General features: G+C 42.2%; 1 protein-coding gene across 1 annotated transcript; it reads left to right on the forward strand.

Moving 5' to 3' along the window:
* Positions 1-5513: 5513 nt before the first annotated feature.
* On the forward strand, positions 5514-8594 carry LOC120528262 (zona pellucida sperm-binding protein 4-like). Its single transcript, XM_039752388.1, has 12 exons — positions 5514-5721; positions 5801-5922; positions 6013-6085; positions 6194-6355; positions 6432-6619; positions 6898-6995; positions 7070-7197; positions 7327-7516; positions 7593-7740; positions 7920-7995; positions 8222-8344; positions 8451-8594. The coding sequence occupies exons 1-12, from the start codon at positions 5565-5567 to the stop codon at positions 8564-8566; spliced, it is 1581 nt and encodes a 526-aa protein (XP_039608322.1). The 5' UTR covers positions 5514-5564; the 3' UTR covers positions 8567-8594.
* The last annotated feature ends 9657 nt before the right edge of the window (positions 8595-18251 follow it).

The raw sequence follows: 18251 nt of genomic DNA on the forward strand, positions 1-18251 counted from the left end.
AGAAGGGCCAACTCTGCAAACATGGACTTCATGGAATTGCCAATAAAAGCCTTTGAAATTCTGAACTGCTTGTCATTCTATTTCAGTTTACCAGAGAAACATCTGACAGCAAGATCTAAAAACACTGAAGCAGCAGACTTGGTGAACACGAACACTCGGGTCATTCTCAGAATGTTTGGCCTCAACTGTATAGGAGACTGCTGTGCATCATCCCAGATTTATATTGCGTATATGAAAAGACATGCACATTCATAAAATATAGATACTGATTGAGGTTACATTATAACTGAGAGACAGAGATTAAACAAAAAGTAGTCTTAACACTGTTGCTCATGTACAGTGGAACCTCAGTTCACGACCATAATTCATTCCAAACCTCTGCTTGGGTTCATAACCAAATAGGTTATGAGCAATTTCCCCCATGGGATTGTATGTAAATACAATTAATCTGTTCCAGACTGTACAAACTGTATGTAAATATATTTTTTAAAGATTTTTAAGCACAAATATACAAACCGGATTCCAAAAAATTTGGGACACTAAACAAATTGTGAATAAAAACTGAATGCAATGATGTGGAGATGGCAAATGTCAATATTTTATTTGTAATAGAACGTAGATGACAGATCAAACGTTTAATCCGAGTAAATGTATCATTTTAAAGGCAAAATATGTTGATTCAAAATTTCACGGTGTCAACAAATCCCAAAAAAGTTGGGACAAGTAGCAATAAGAGGCTGGAAAAAGTAAATTTGAGCATAACGAAGAGCTGGAAGACCAATAAACACTAATTAGGTCAATTGGCAACATGATTGGGTATAAAAAGAGCTTCTCAGAGTGTCAGGGTCTCTCAGAAGCCAAGATGGGTAGAGGATCACCAATTCCCACAATGTTGCGCAGAAAGATAGTGGAGCAATATCAGAAAGGTGTTACCCAGCGAAAAATTGCAAAGACTTTGCATCTATCATCATCAACTGTGCATAACATCATCCGAAGATTCAGAGAATCTGGAACAATCTCTGTGCGTAACGGTCAAGGCCGTAAAACCATACTGGATGCCCGCGATCTCTGCACCACAAACAGGAATGCTACTGTAAAGGAAATCGCAGAATGGGCTCAGGAATACTTCCAGAAACCATTGTCAGTGAACACAATCCACCGTGCCATCCCCGTTGCCAGCTGAAACTCTACAGTGCAAAGAAGAAGCCATTTCTAAGCAAGATCCACAAGCTCAGGCGTTGTCACTGGGCCAGGGATCATTTAAAATGGAGTGTGGCAAAATGGAAGACTGTTCTGTGGTCAGACGAGTCACGATTCAAAGTTCTTTTGGAAATCTGGGACGCCATGTCATCCGGACCAAAGAGGACAAGGACAACCCAAGTTGTTATCAACGCTCAGTTCAGAAGCCTGCATCTCTGATGGTATGGGGTTGCATGAGTGCGTGTGGCATGGGCAGCTTGCATGTCTGGAAAGGCACCATCAATGCAGAAAAATATATTCAGGTTCTAGAACAACATATGCTCCCATCCAGACGTCATCTCTTTCAGGGAAGACCCTGCATTTTTCAACAAGATAATGCCAGACCACATTCTGCATCAATCACAACATCATGGCTGTGTAGGAGAAGGATCCGGGTACTGAAATGGCCAGTCTGCAGTCCAGATCTTTCACCTATAGAGAACATTTGGCGCATCATAAAGAGGAAGGTGCGACAAAGAAGGCCCAAGACGATTGAACAGTTAGAGGCCTGTATTAGACAAGAATGGGAGAGCATTCCTATTTCTAAACTTGAGAAACTGGTCTCCTCGGTCCCCAGACGTCTGTTGAGTGTTGTAAGAAGAAGGGGAGATGCCACACAGTGGTGAAAATGGCCTTGTCCCAACTTTTTTGGGATTTGTTGACACCATGAAATTCTGAATCAACATATTTTTCCCTTAAAATGATACATTTTCTCAGTTTAAACTTTTGTTCCGTGATTTATGTTCTATTCTGAATAAAATATTAGAAGTTGGCACCTCCACATCATTGCATTCAGTTTTTATTCACAATTTGTATAGTGTCCCAACTTTTATGGAATCCGGTTTGTAGTTAATTACACCTTAGAATGCACAGTGTAATAGTGTTGTTCAATGTTTTTACATTAGTTTACTGACTCAAACACCCAGGCTATCTGCTCAGCTGCATGCACCCTCTTTCTCTCTCTCTCTCTCTCTCTCTCTCTCTCTCTCTCATTGCACCAGTTCGCGCTATAACCTTGCAAGGCGATCGCTATATGAACACTTTTTTTTTTAATGAGTCTTAAGCCCAGGGAAAAAAAGGAACATTTGAAAAATCCGTAATACAAAAACCCTAAACCACCAAGAAAACTAACCTTGCATGAGTCAAGTTCTGGCATGAAGTGAGGAGGAACTGGGTGGAGAGGAGGTTACAGTTTTGAGGGAGAGTCTGGCTCCGCGATGGAGGGATGTCTTCCTTCAGGTGTTTTCTCTCTTGTGATTTCTTGGGTTTCTGTTTTTTTTTAGCTCTTTAGCTGGTGGGAGTGAAAGCCTCATGCAGCCATTCCAAAAACAAAGTCCTTGTGACCCAACCCTTCGTGTTTGCCCTCCTCAGTGGTAGTCAGGGTTTCAAGCAGCACAACGTAAACAAAGCCAAATTTCTCAAATTGGTAAAGGAGTAAACTGGTAAACAGATATTCCACCTCTTCCTGCACTTGAGGCCTCTGCCTGGTTAACGCTGTAACTCCTTTTGCAACATCAGCTGCTTTAATAGATTCTTTCTGCTTCAGAATAGTCGTAATCATAGGTTTTGACTTTGTGTTACTGATCTTGCTGCCGAGTACAAGAACAACACGCTCATACTTTTCAATAATTTCTTTACTTCGATTTCAATTTACTGTAAAACTTTCTTCTCACCACTCTTCACTTGCTTAGAAGCCATGGGTAACTGCATAGGCACACAATATACTGTAGAGCACAAAGAGATCACAGATAAAGCACGCACGTCTGACTAAGAACAATGAACGGCTCAACACTAAATACAGTAATCGGCGCATACGATCTGGAAGGGAAATGAAACACAACGATTTCACAGCGAAAGCAAACACACACCTCTGACCGAGAACAAATCAACACATGCGGAAATCATTAGCGCGCACAAACGTAAAGGGAAACTGGCTTGTTCGTATACCGAGTGTGTGGTCATGAACCGAGGCAAAAGTTTGGCAAACTTTATGGTCGTAAAGCGAGTTGTACGTGTACCGAGACGTTCATGAACCGAGGCACCACTGTATATAAATCAAGAAAATGATCAAAGGCTTATGTTGTGCCCCTCTGACCTCGGATGTCTACGGCGGCCCCCCGAAGGGCAAGCGGCAAATAAGAATGTAAAGAGAAGTGGCATCCGCTTTAAAACAAGGCAAGACTTGATTGATGACTTTCGGGGTTTTGTGACGGGTAAGACAAATTCTTAAGCCACATTCGCCTTTTTCATTTTGCTCAAGCCAGCACCGCGGACCCTTCATTTCACAAGCTTGTCTGCTGTCATTCTTCTCATCTTAAGACTGGGAGAGAGGAGGAGAAAACAAAGACACACTTGAGTGTTTTACTGGTTGTCAGATGAAAGGTGGGAATAACTAGAATACTACATTAGATTAGTGAAAGGAAAACTCTCTGTGATTCATCAACGGTATATCGTTTCACGAATATCGAGTGGTTTGTCATTCGCTAGATGAATTCGTGCTTGGAAAGACTGACTAAATTTACCACACAATCAAGCGGTGACCAACAGACATGTCGGCGATCCATTGAAGCACTACAAACGAATGAGGCCGGCGTAGCGGGATCGCGCGTTTAGCACTCACGTGGAGCGCAATGCTGAATCGATTCGTTTGTGCTCGCCAATGGATTCACACGATGCACTAAAAGAAGTCTTATAGAAAGAAGGAGCTAATCATGAGACTGTAAAAATACATCGCCAAGTAGAAATGTAACTGACTGGAAGGTTGAGATATGTGTTATAAAATGTAATGGAGTAAAAGTAAAAAGATTCTGCAGATAAATCTTCTTAATAAAATTACAGAAAAATAAACAAACAGTAGTAATTCTACTTTGTTACTTTCCACCACTGCTGCCCACTTGACTTGAGGTGCCCACTCAAAATAAACAAAAAATCATGACCAGTGTCAACCTCTTACACAAAACATTTGACGAACAAAAAGCTTATTTCAAAGCATCTCTACACTCGGTTTATTAGACCTCCATTCCAAAAAATGTCTGAAGACTTTTTTGAAGTAGTTTTATTTATTTATTTATCTTATTATGGGCTACATTTTTTTTGTTATCCCAGGACTCATCTCATACTATACGCCACTGGAAAGTCGTTGATGGACAATTGACAAATGTTTTAGTTATTAACCCATCAGTAGAAATAAATGCACTTGTGAAAAAAGTTATATAAGGTAAAAAGTACATGGAAATTAAATAACCGAATACAAAAAAGCCCTTGAAAGCGGTTAAATTCGGACACGGACTGGTTCGTGGACAAACTCAAAAATGAAAGTTTCTTTTACTGATGCGTGTGCCTGTCCTTTCTTTTGCAACGATGAGCCCCCTGTTCTACTTTTCGATGACATCGCGATGCCCTTGTGTGTGAGAAACGAAAGTGGGGCGAATCAACGAAGAGAAGTCCGCACTGCACCAGGGGTGAAATTTAAAGGCTACCCAGAGGGGCCTGAACACCATCTAAAGCAAAATAAGTCTAAAAAATATCCCCTTTATTACCACAGCTAATGAAAGTACTTTGTCTTAATAACTGGATTCACAGCACGGTGACGCACTGGTGCGAGACTGCATACGTTAACAAAGTGCATCATAAATTTGCCCGTTAATTGCTAGGATTCGCCGTTGTCGGGAAACTCATCTCCAATACGAGAACATCCGTGCTAAACAATGAAATGAAATAAAGGGTTAAAATGAAGTGCTAAAAAATGAAGAGAGAAAGAGAAAATTGGGAAATAGATGTTAAAAAAGTTGAACCAAAACAGTGAAAGAGCACAATACATTTTTTTTTTCTATGTCATTTCCGCAAGGAATTTCAAATTAAACAATACGGCTGATCTAAATATTAGTCATTAAGTCTCCAAAATTCAAAAACGTTTTTAACTTAAATAAATCAAAAGAAAGGGAGTCTTGCTGAATGTGTTTTTTTTTTTTTATCAGTACTTACTTAATGGGTCATTCCCAAACCTTACAAATCCCCTCGTTAGAAATACTCGTACCCGCACCTGACATGTTTCTCCTCTTTTTTTCTTAGTTGATATTTAATGATTTCCCTCATTAATTTAACAGCTCGCCCTGCTGTGCGGTCACTTCTACGCGGTCTTCCACTGGACCTATCAGTCCGATGCCGTGACGTGCTGATTGATCAATAAAGCCGCACGAGCAGAAGGCGTGCCTCCGACTTACCGCGCCTTCTCACTTCACTTGCGCGCGCCGCCGCTGATGATTTAAACCTGCGCTCGAGCGCTCTTTTGCTCATCTGGTGTTCCTGTTTGGCGAATTCTCAGCATGGTGCGATTGGATTGTTGGTGTTTTTTCTGTCTGGCCGTTTATTTGACGGGGGTGCAGTTTGTTTATGCGGCGTCAGGAGACTTGACCAAAAATTGCGATGGTGACAAGACGATGATGCTGTCATTTGCCGGCTCTCAGACCGTTTTTCTTCAAAGTGAGTGCGGCGTGTCCTCGGCACTGGGACTTGTCAGCTCCTGCGTATTCCAGTAAAGCTAGTAAACTATCTTTTTCAGAGACGAATGGTGGACTGGTAAAGGTGACCAACAATCTCCCAGGAGTTGTCATCCGTGAAAAGTCTGGCCGCACCACACTAACTGTGCCCTTTTCTTCAACGTACGGTTATGCGTCTGAGAAGGTGAGTAGCGCCGACGCTTCAGCCGTTGGTTGCTGTTTTTAAATTAAGCTGTATGTCATTTGTGGTCTGAACCTCTTCTGCTCACTTTAGAGCTCCCAATACGTCGTGACCATTGCCGTTGGATCTCGCTCAAATCTGAAAACCTTCACATGCCCTAAGCCAGGTATGTTTCTGTTCAGGGTTGGAACATGGAGTGTCACACTCTCTTTTTTTTTTTTTTATATGTGGTTTTATTATTTTATTTTATTTTATTTTTTTTTTTTTTTAAAAGGTCGTCGAGTTCTTAAGCTTCCGGCTGATAGATGTGCAGTTGTGGACAGAGAGAAGCTCCCTTGTGGAGGGTCTTCATCCATCACTCAAGCAGACTGTGAAGCCAGCAACTGTTGCTATGATTCAAGCAGCAGCACCAGTCCATGCTACTATGCCAATGATGGTGGGTGGGTGGTGGGGTGTGAGTGGGTAAAAGGTGGCTGCTACTGGATATTCATGCGTGTGTTTGCTTTGTCCAGTGACTGTGCAGTGCACCCTGGATGGCCAGTTTGTGGTGGTGGTGTCTGAGAATGTGACCCTTCCTCCCCTGGATCTTGGGTCCATCCAGTTGGTGGACAGCAGTTCCCCCAGCTGCAGCCCTGTGACCAGCCTGTCCAGCTTTGTCATGTACCAGTTTCCAGTCAGTGCCTGTGGCAGCACAGTTCAGGTGAGACTCCATCTTGGTGATGTGCAGCAGCAAACACTCTGGCAACCATAGGAAGCCAGAGAGCTGAGTACTCAAATCTCTGTATTAGACCTGATGGCTTGTGGTGGATGTAATATTTTAGTCCTCATTCTGTAGTTCATCTGTCCTAGTAAAGGGATGAGGTTTGTCCCAAAGTTGTTGGACCATAAACACCTTAGAAATGTCTTGTTGTTAACCTAGAAATAGAACCCCCTGCGCTGACTTCATAGATGGCAGTAATTCTAATGTCCCTATTTCAGTTGGCTGGTGGCAATGTGACTTACCAGAACACTATGTCTGCTGCCATTACTGTGAGGAGTGGTCCAGAGGGCTCCATCACCAGGGACAGTGTCTACAAGTAAGGCCTCTGAACCTGCTTCATCTTACCCTAAATGTGCTCTACCTGCTATTATATGGTGTTTCTCTCCTCAGGTTATTCTTCCAGTGCACCTACTCGGGAAGCCAGGATGTGCAAGTGGAGGCTGAGGTGTATACTGTGGCACCACCTCTTCCAGTAGTAGAGCAAGGGCCATTTGACTTGGAATTGGTCATTGCTACAGGTACTGTATGGGGAAGGAGGTCACTGATTGGCCTGACAGGTTGATCATTCTCAGTGTGACTTGGCTGACTTTGTGCTATGAAGATCATGTAGTGATGGTGTGGCAATTCTACCTTCTCTCCATGGCCAGATTCCTCCTATGGCTCCTACTATGTGGATGTAGACTACCCAGTGACCAAAACTCTGAGGGACCCTGTGGCTGTGGAAGTGCACATCGTGAACAGGACTGACCCGAACCTTGTTCTGACTCTCGGGGACTGCTGGGTCACCCCAGGACCTTCTGCTTCCAGCCAGCCCCAGTGGAGCCTTCTGGTGAATGGGTAGGTGACCACCCTGTGGAAGGGTGGGGTGTTGAGGGTGGCTGTTCAGTGTTAACTGGGGGTCTGTTTGTCCCAGGTGCCCATACACAGGTGACAACTATTTGACCAGCTTGGTGACAGTGGACAGCACATCTGGAGTGGCCTACCCAAGTCATTACAAGAGATTTGTCTTTGAGATGTTTGCTTTTGTGGACCCAGTAGCTCGGCAAGCCTTGGCTGAAAAGGTTGGTTTTGTGGCAATGGGTAATCCTGCCTTGTGGTTTCTGTAGTCTTTCTTGAAATACTGTGGTGGGCTTCAGTTTGGAGATGTGTGTATCCATACACCTCGGTGAGGGCAGAATCTTCTCTGCTGTTTGGTATCTCATTTCACAAGGAGCCCAATGTCCTTGGCTTTTCTCTGTAGATCTTCATCTACTGTGTTGCTGCTGCCTGCTATCCCTCTGCCACAGACCCCTGTACTCAGAGCTGCCCTGTAAGAAGTAAGTAGCCCATGGCAGTTGGTTTTGGCTGTGGTGTCTGTTTTGTAGAACATGGTGTCCCTGTTACTGCAGTAATTGAACCTTTGCACAGGGTGGTATGGAGATTGCTTGTCTCGTAGACCTGGGTTGTGAAATCTGGTTGACTGCCTGATAAGTGGGGGCTCATGGGGTGTGAAGTTAAATCTAACTTTTTTTTTTTCTCTCTCTCTCTCTCTCTCTCTCTCAGGATCTGGCAGAGCTGCAGACCAGGTTGCTCAAATTGCTTCCTCCAGGAAGAATGTGCTCCTTCACAGTGGTCCTGTGGTCTTTGAGGCTGACCAGGTGCAGACGTCCAGACTGGAGCAGGAAGGTAACTATCTTGATTCTCTTACTGGAGTAGTCCTGAGTTGTGCTTGAGTGCTTTATCCCTTGCTGTATGGCTTGGAGAGTAAATGTCCTTTGTCTTCCTCCCACAGCCTCTCTTCCCACAGGATACCTGGTGTTGGGAGCTGCAGCTGCCATGTTGATGGTGGTCCTGGTTTTAGCTGTAGTTGCTGTGAGGAGGTTGAACAGGCAGAAAGTGAATCTTTAATTTTAAATAAATGATCTTCATGAATGGCTGGAATCTTGTCTTGTGTAATTTTTTAAATGTAGTGAAACCTGTGGGTCTTGTATCCAAGCTCTAGCTGTCAATTTTTGGTTTATTAAATGGGTGGTGACCTGCACTTTAGCTGCATACCCACCCTTGAACCCTTTAGTTTCATCATAGCTGGTCTCCTTTTCTTGGTTATCACATCCTATCTTTGCCAAGTCTACTCATGGAGTGCTTTTAATGGATTATGGACTAGAGAACAGTCTGCTTGTAATGTACTGCCTTCTATTAAATGCTGGGATGTGTCTGAGCTACCCACTATACCCGGTGTGGCAAATTGTATCACATGGAGGCTTTGAGCTGACATTCTACTTTTTATGGGCTCCTTTTTTTTCTGCAATGGGCAGCTTTCCTCTTTGTATTGGTGATGTCACATTGGTTAAGCAAATGCACCAGTATGGCTGCTTTTAAAGGTTGGCATGGCTTGATCTGGACCCTGATCATGTTACTAGGCAGTATCATCCAGTCCTGTGGGTTTCTTAGTGATATGGTGCAAAAAATGTACGTGTAATTGATTTAACATGCTACATGTTGGTTACAATGCAAGGAGCAGGAAAGAGCCACAAGTGAATTTTTGTTGAATATGTATTTCCCCCAACAACCGACCCCCAAAATTAGCACACAATCTCTTTTCAGTTTGGCTCTTTGTCACCAACATGTGCCTATTCGCCCTTAGTGACGGTGATGGCTGATTACCTGTCCTCCCGTGACCATGTTGAAACATTCACTCTGTAGCCTATCAATGTGAGATCGTAGCTGACTATGTGCAGCCCAACATCTGGTGCAAGCTGTGCTCTTGTCACATCTGGAATACTGCAACTCTCTGCTGCTGGGAGTGCAAATAAAATGGCACATTTTAGTGTTGTGCCCTGCTCAGTTCGGTGGCGTCATACCACTTAAGTCGCTACATTTCAATTCTTTTAGAACTGAATACCTTAATTCTTGATTGCTGACAGCATTGTCAATGGGTCACATACAGAGGTTCCCAAAAAACAGTTTACACTCTGAAGAATTTGTAAGGCCAGGTTTATACTTTCATCTTCTAGTGGCCGCTACTGCTATGCAAGTGTCTTTCTGTTTATACTTGCGCACGGACTTTACGTAAATTTAGAGGAATCCACCAGGTGGTAGAGTGAGATCAGCATAAGGTGAATATAAGCCGACGCATACAGAGTGGCATCATTTTAGTGTCGGCAAATCTGCATTTTTCCTTTGGAAGGAAATCGCAGCCCACTGTGGAAGCCCAGCAGGAAAAACATGGAAACTGCAGGCAGGAAATACCAGCAACGTGACTCCCAGAGAGAGAGCAGCGCTACCACTCCGCCACTGTTTCACCCCCATGTGTGTAATTATTAACAGCATTCATTATCTAAGCAAAATTACAGATTTATCTGTACAATGAAACATTTATCATTAAAGTGAAATCAAGTATAAATGTAAGGATTCTAAATGTGTAGAGAGTTGGAAAATCATACATGTAATGTGTTCAGTGTGGCGATCTATTGCTGTTTGCCTAGGTTAGGAGAAAGCCCTAGAAAAGAGACGGCACAAAAGAGGAGATCTATGAGACTTTGTACCGTGGCATTACGATCGGGAATATGCGACGCTTGAATATAAAATCACCAGGAATACATTTGTATGTCGGCATTTGCTTCACCAAATCGAACTGGTCATCAAACATTGAAGCGCGCGCAAAAAATCCTACTAGGATCCATATAGCGGCTTTCTGTCACGTTTAGATAGTAAACAGAGACTCTGACGACACATTCCGACTTTTATCACACTGCGTGGAGTTGACCCAGCAAACATCGGGCGCAAGGCAGCTGTGTACAAATCTGTCCATGTAACATCCAGATTACTATGGTGGTATGCACACAGGAAAGCCTGAAGCTGTTTGGGCTCACGTCCCATTACTGTCACCACTTTGTGACCTCGAACAAGTGGTTTACCTGGCTAAGCTCCAACTGTAGAATAAATATTCCCTGTATGACACTAAAATTGGCATCGCCAGCCTTTGTACTTGTTAAAAGTTTGCAGTGATGGGGAAAATGAAGTCTCCTGAAGCTTTGAGTCTTTCTATTTGTGCCGAAAAAGCTTTGAAGTCTCAGCTCCAGCATGAACAGCGACATCTGGTGGTTAACTGAGGTCAAAGCAAGAAAACTAAGGCACAAGAGTAGGGGCGCTCGCTGTTTCAGCCTCGCGTCACGAGTAAAAGGTTAGAAAAGTCCGAGTTCATTTTATTCCGCTAAGGGCCTTGTTCATCAATTTATCTTTTGAATGCAGTTCTCCATTGTTGTTCGCCATCTGTCACGAAAGATCTCAATCTCTAAAGCTCAACATTGTTGAATGAGAATGAAACATTTTATATAAATAGGCTACCTGTTCATTTAGCGCCAAAGATAACAAATCAATGAAGTGCGCTGTGAAACACAGATGACGTTTGAAGCTTCAAACGTCACAGGTCACGTGATAGCGGTGTTTTGACCGCTGTCACTCCGCTTCAGATTGACTGGCACAACCTTCGACACTTCAGGCATCATTTTCCCCATATCTAGCGCTTTGTCACAGCCTTGTTAATGCGGATTGTTGGGGGTGGGCAAAAGTAACTCAAATAAGCACTCCGAATGTCTCCTGTCTCTTCCCCCCCAGCCTCTCTCTCTCTCTCTCTATATATATATATATATATATATCTATATCTATCTATCTATCTCTATCTATCTAATATGCATACATACAGGCCAAAAGTTTGGACACACCTCCTCATTCAATGTGTTTTCTTTATTTCCATGACCATTTACATTGGTAGATTCTCACTGAAGGCATCAAAACTATGAATGAACACATGTGGAGTTATGTACTTAACAAAAAAAATGTGAAATAACTTAAAACATGTTTTATATTCTAGTTTCTTCAAAATAGCAGAGTGAAGGCAAAGGGGCCAACAAGTGCTAAACACCTCTGGGAACTTCTTCAAGACTGTTGGAAAACCATTTCAGGTAACTACCTGTTGAAGCTCATCGAGAGAATGCCAAGCGTGTGCAAAGCAGTAATCAGAGCAAATGGTGGCTATTTTGAAGAAACTAGAATATAAAACATGTTTTAGGTCATTTCTCAAATTGAGCAGGGGGTCCTGCTGGTGCCATTGAGTTTAAATAGCATGACTTTTGTCTTGTTCTCATTAAAATTAAGAAAATGTATTGCCACCCAACTCCTCATGTAAATATGACCATCAAGCAGAGGCTCAACAGAACATTGACCAGACCTCTTCAGAGGAAAATAAACCTGACAGTCATCTGCATAAAGATGAAAGAAAATACAGTGTTTCTGGAAAATAGCACCGAGTGTCAGCAGGTACAAGGAGAACAGACGAGGTCCCAAGATAGAGCCCTGTTGTACCCCCCAGGGGAGGGCAACAGAGATAGAAGTTTTTGTGGCAGCATTGATGATTTTATTTCCATGTGAGAGAGAGGACCTAAACCATTGAAGAGCTAAACCTGTGATACCCACCCACTGCTTCAGCCTGGAGATGAGGATCTCATGGTCTATATTATCAACGGCAGAAGCAAAAGTAGTACAGAGTCACCAGAGTCCATTGTTAAAAGAATATCATTAAAAACACTTAACAGAGAGGACTCAGTGCTGTGGCGAGTTTGAAACCCAGACTGGAACACTTCCATAATTGTGTGTTCGTCCACGAAGGACTTCAGTTGGGTCTAGCTGACTTTTTCCAAGAGTTGGGACCAAAAAGGTATCTTGGAAATAGGCCTGAAGTTACACATATCAGAATGGTCCAGACCCGTTTTTTTTCTGCAGAGGTTGCACAACAGCAAGTTTGAAATTTTTAGGCTCCACACTAGAGGTTAAACAACTGTTTCAGTGCACAACAATTTTTTAAAAAAGTCTTACTTCCTGAAAAGTGCTGATTTTGACAGGTACCTACTGGTTATACACAAATATAGTTTTGTGTGTACTGCATCACGCAGACATTTATATGTTTACTGACAATAACAAAGTATTTAGTCACGTTTATGTTTCACATAAGCAATTAAATTCAACAGAATTAAAAGAGTTTTGCTCCTGATTTTCTTTTGTATTCAATGTCTAGTGCATCACGTTGCAGTGTCCAACAGTAGTCAGCAAGCATTGACGGATTGCAGTTGCCCTGGTATCATCTCTCCATCGTAGCAATGTCCTGGTGAAACCTTTCATCGTGTTCATCACTGACAGCACTGAGATTTGCGTTGGAAGAAGTCCAAGTGCGAGTGGAGGAAATGAACCTTGAGTGACATGTTGCACTTCATTGTCTTGTATGCTTTGAGAAGTTTGGGGCTCTGTAATTGTCAACAATGTATTTGAAGGCTTTTCACGCAATTTTTTCCAGCCCAAATAATAGATCTTCAAACTGCTTGTCATTCATAACATGTCTGATCTGGGCGCCAACAAAAATGAAATTATTCTTGGGAACATCTGTCTTAAATAACAAAAAACATTTGCCTTCCTTGTTCAATGCTTACACAAAATTCATCAGGAGCCCCAGTTTTATGTGAACAGGAGGTAAAAATATCTTTGCCGGGTCGACAAGCGATTCATGTGCCACATTGTTCTGTCCTGGAAGTAACTTTTTACGGAATGGCCAATTCTGTCGACTCTTTGGCACGGCTGTCCCATTCACAGATGAAACAACAGCACTTTGTATAGCCGAGCTGCAGTCCTAGTAACAGGGCAACGACTTTAAGATCTCCACAGATATTCCAGTTGTACCTGCTATACAGGACGTGCTTAACAACAGTTCCATATTATTATACGTTTCTTTCATGCGTGCTGCATAGCCAACAAGTAATAAAGGATAAACGTTGCCATTGTGTAGCAAAAAAAGCTTTCAGGCTTAACAATGACAAATCAATGAAGAGACGCCGCTCTTCCGGGTTGTGATCATGAACCAAGGCTGATAACAATCCTTCAATGTCACAACAGAAACAAAGACTGTCGACTTGTGCAAAAAATGTGTTATATCATGATGTCGGCCTCGAAACACAGAAATTTTCATACCTGGTGATAGCAAACACCATTCCTGCAGTTTCTAACCCAGCAGCTCGGCTTTTCCTTTTGACAGACCCAAATCTATGACCAAATCGTTCAATTCGGACTGAATTATTAGACCTGGATCGCCTGACGAGCACGGTTCAAAATGTGGTTCAATGTCACTGTCAGTATCCTGCATTGCAGTTTCTTCATCTGGTTCGTCTAAGGTCCAATCCTGTGGTGGTTTTGGAATTTGAAGACTGTCGTCCGTCATGTGGCATGGGTCTCGTTGCTGAAGACAGATCAGGATATTCAATTGACTTCTTGTTTTTGGTAGAGAAACCAGACACATTAGTCAAACAGAAGTAACAGTCTGTCACATGGTCTTTCTGTTCTCGCCATATTATCGGAGCAGCAAACGGTATTGTCTTTTGCATGCCTCTGAGCCAGGCTCTCAGACTGACAGCACAGGTTACAAAGAAAATGTGAGGTGCCCATTCCTTGTCTTGATCACCAGTTTTGCAGCCAAAATACAGATGATAAGCTTTCTTCACAAGAGCAGTCATTCAACGTCTCTGAGTAGCAAGTAAATATTTGCCACAGATAGAGCAGAATGTATCGCGGCTGTTACAACATTGACGAGACACCAAAACGTCTATAGCATCCAGGTTACTTACTGTTATATTGCTAAAGATACTATACTTTACAATACAGATAGTACACACACACACTGAATATCTATATTTACCAAATGACCAGGATCGCTGTATGCAAGCCACCTTTATAGCATGTGGAGACAGCGTCAAGCTCGTTCAGACCAGCCCAGGATGTCAACTTCCACAGAACAACTTCCAACGAGGTCTGATGCCATGACCAGGACATGACCAGGCTGCACAAACCGTTGTTGATAAGTCACTTATGGGAGCGAAAATGTTTGGAAACAAATATAAGAAAAAATCATGACAATACTGAAATGGTACGTGATGGGTACATTTTGATGTGATAATCGCGATCAGCACCCAAAGATCTGTAAGGAACACCCAACAGGGTTCAAGAAGCAAAAGCTTTGTTGTGCAGTGAAATAGTAAGAATAGAAGGACCCAAAGGTAGAAAAGACCTCCTTAAGAAGTCGAGGAGGGACAACATCAAGGGGGGGAGCCAAATGGCTTCATACTGGAAACCAGCTGCTTTTTAAAGAGTAAAGTGACCGGCTCGAAGTGGTCAAACACAGCCAAACAGGGAATTAAAATGGACGGATCATGAGAAGGTGATGAAATGAGGGCCTTGGTGCTTACAGGGCCTTCAGCTGTACAGCGAGTGCCCAGACTCTGGAATGACCTACCGAAATTAAACAGGTCAGCGGACTCCATGAATTCTTTTAAAAAACAACTCAAAACTCATCTTTTCAGGAAGGCTTTTAGCTCTACTTGACTTTATTACCCTTCTTTCAGTTTACCTTCATGTCAAGATGTTCACGTAACCTGTGTATGTGTGTGTGAGACCATCAATTATGTTGTCTGTTAGAATTTTTCTCTGAATCCACTGTCATAATCTTCTTTATTTATTAAACTGGTTTGTACAATGCTATATACCCTGCTATTCTATCTTAAAACTCTGTGAAGTGCATTGAACATGGGAAAGGCGCTATCTAAATAAAATGCAAGAAGGTTGAAATAATAATTATAATAATACAATAAAAGTCAAGAGATTTCTCACAAGCTCTAGAGGCTTCCAGAAAGACTGATTCATGAATATTAAGAACAGAACTCAATGTGTTAAAAAGTACACTGGGGTTGTGAGAGTTTGGGCCAATAACTTGATCTTGCAGCTTTCAAAACTTTCTGATAACACAACCAACTCTCTCTCCAAATTTCAAAATAAACCTGCCACCTGTCCATCTTCCAGCTCCGCTCAGCTCTCCTGCACTCCGGTCTATAGGCTCAGGTATTAATATTTAACCACGGCTCAGAGCTGCCGGGGCTTTAGTTTGAGCCACAGAGTCCAGCGAAGTTTGGCGAGAAGAATTAAACTGAAGTGTTAGCTCCTCAGTATTGAAGTCACCGAGGGCAGTGAGATCACTTCATAATTAAAACAGAGGAGAACTGAAGGGCAGTGGAAGATTTAAGAGCACAGCAGTAACGAAGAGGAGCGTACGGTTTAGCAAATTGACAGACAGGAACAAAATCAAATAAAACGGGCATATGGTCTGAAAACACTGCATCACCAATTTCCAGATTAAGAACAGATACACCGCGAGAAAAGACAAGATCCAATGTATGCTCACGTTCCTGAGTAGGACCAGTTACAGACTGAATTAGACTTAAAGAGTCCATTAAATGTAAAAAGTCCTTCACCAAAGGCGTCTCAGTGCAAAAGACATGAATAATAACATCCCCAACAATTAAAACTTGGTCATATTGTCATCAGTTCAGCCAAGAAATCAGAGAAGTCACTTATACTTATCCTTGTTATACTCTGGTGGACGGTAAGCCACCGCACAGAGCAGCACAGGAGAATGACCCATCTCAAAAGAAGACTCCGTTCAAAGCTGGAGAAAGAAAGAGCTAGAGACCGCCGTTTACAATCGAAGTTGGATTTGAAGGCAATCGCTAAACCTCCACCATGACCTGAGAACTGCGGGTAATTAAAATACGAGCAGCCACGCGGCAACAATTCAGAGAAGGCGCTGGACTCGCCGGGAGACAACCAGGTTTCAATACTGTCAAGAAATCCTTTGAGATAAACAATTTGTTCATTACAGATCTGGCGTTCACTATAGACCCAACCTGATGGGAGCGTGCCCCAAAGGCCACAAATTCTGGAGATTCGCTCCTCGCCAGCGAAGGTGAAGTGGGCAGATGCACGGGGGTGGCATCAGCATGATTGGAAACAAAAACAGGTACAAGCCAGGAGTACACAGGGTCCCGTTAGTGTCCATGGTGAAAAGTGAGGAGTCGACCTATTGAGCCAGAAAAGCTTTGGCAGATCGAGCCAAACAGGCCTATAACTTCACAAACCATCCGCCGCGTTTACCTCGACGTATGTGACACTTCCTCCAGCGAGGTGGACCTGGAGCAAGGTAGAGGAGTGCCGGTATTCCAGATAGGAGCTGAGGAGGAGGAAAGTCTCGTCCTACATTGTCCAACTGTACAAGTTTTACAGCAGACAAACGAAACTCGAAAGTGTTTGTCGATAATACACCAGTATTGAGTTGACATTTTCCATGGCACACACAAAAATAACAGCAAAGACATAAGCAAACTAGAGAGCGGTAGATGACCTGCCACACACACACTGGCGCCATCCAAGTTATCTCTTACTGACCTAATAAAGTGGCCGGTGAGTGTACAGTAAAGTCACAGCACATCCATCGTGTTGATTACAGTTTACGATCACAAAACATCGGATTCTTTATGAAAATACAAACATTTGAAAAATCAGTGTTAGTGAATTCTTTTACTGTTAAGAGACACCTGAACCTTATGGTAGAGCATGTTTAAGAGGAAAGTTCTTTATACTTATTTCTTGCTACTTAGTGTAATAATTTTGTTCAGGAAACCCTCTGATTCCAAGCCATATTAGAAAAATAAACTTACCTTTGAAACGTTGTGAAGATAATCGCACAAGTCAGCGGTGATTTCAAAGTTTCTGTTCAGATGTTGCCTGGCGAGGGCCTTTTCTTGATGTCACACTGCCACCTAGTGACTGCTTAATGAATAACAAACATAAATTACATTTTAGAAATGACCCAAACAGGGTGAGTTAAGTACCCCTCATTTTCAATATTAGATCTCGAGACTCAAAATAAGCTCGACCTAACGGCTGCTCATACCATGTTCTAATTTCTTGTTTTATTTTGTATCATTTGCAAATGTCTGGTGCAATAATCACTAGAGGGACCTGAACACCATCTTAAATAATATAAGTCTCAAAAAATCCGTTTCATTCCCCACAGCTAATGAAACTATCTTAACTGGATTCAAATCACGGTGACGCACTGGTGCGAGACTGCATACGTTAACGAGGTGCATCTTAAATGTGTCCGTTAATCGCTAGAATTCGCCGTTGTCGGGAAACTCGTTTTCAATAAAGCGCTAAAATGAAGTGCTATAAAATAAAAGAGTGACAGAGAAAATTGGGAAACAGTTGTTTAAAAAACAAAGTTGAACGAAAACAGTGTAGAAGCACGATACATTCATTTTTTTTTTTTTTGTCAAAAGGCGCTATATGGAGATTTTTTTTCTTCTGCATTATTTACGCAAGGATTTTCAATTAAAACAATACAGCTGATCTAACTTCTACTCATTTAGCTTAGAAAATTCAAAAATATTAACACGTTTTTTATATATATATATATATATATATATATATATATATATATATATATATATATATATTTTCAGCAACACCTTCAGCACCGTTTATTTTGTTTTATTTATTAGTACTTACTTAACGGGTCATTCCCAAACTTTACAAAGCCTCTCTTTAGAAATACTCGTAATTGTCACGTTTCTCTTCCTCTTTTCTTCCTTGTTGTTCACTGATTAATTCCCTCATTAAATTAACAGACAGATCGCCCCGCACAGTGGTCACTTCTACACAG

This window comes from Polypterus senegalus, chromosome 4 (assembly GCF_016835505.1).
Source record: "Polypterus senegalus isolate Bchr_013 chromosome 4, ASM1683550v1, whole genome shotgun sequence".
Lineage (NCBI taxonomy): Eukaryota > Metazoa > Chordata > Cladistia > Polypteriformes > Polypteridae > Polypterus > Polypterus senegalus.

Bases quoted from the DNA above. Each gene is read 5' to 3' on its own strand.
- LOC120528262 (XM_039752388.1), top strand. From the start codon at position 5,565: ATGGTGCGATTGGATTGTTGGTGTTTTTTCTGTCTGGCCGTTTATTTG. The intron at 6,086-6,193 runs GTATGTTTCTGT...TTTTTTTAAAAG, and splicing joins CTTCACATGCCCTAAGCCAG to GTCGTCGAGTTCTTAAGCTT. The intron at 7,996-8,221 runs GTAAGTAGCCCA...TCTCTCTCTCAG, and splicing joins TCAGAGCTGCCCTGTAAGAA to GATCTGGCAGAGCTGCAGAC.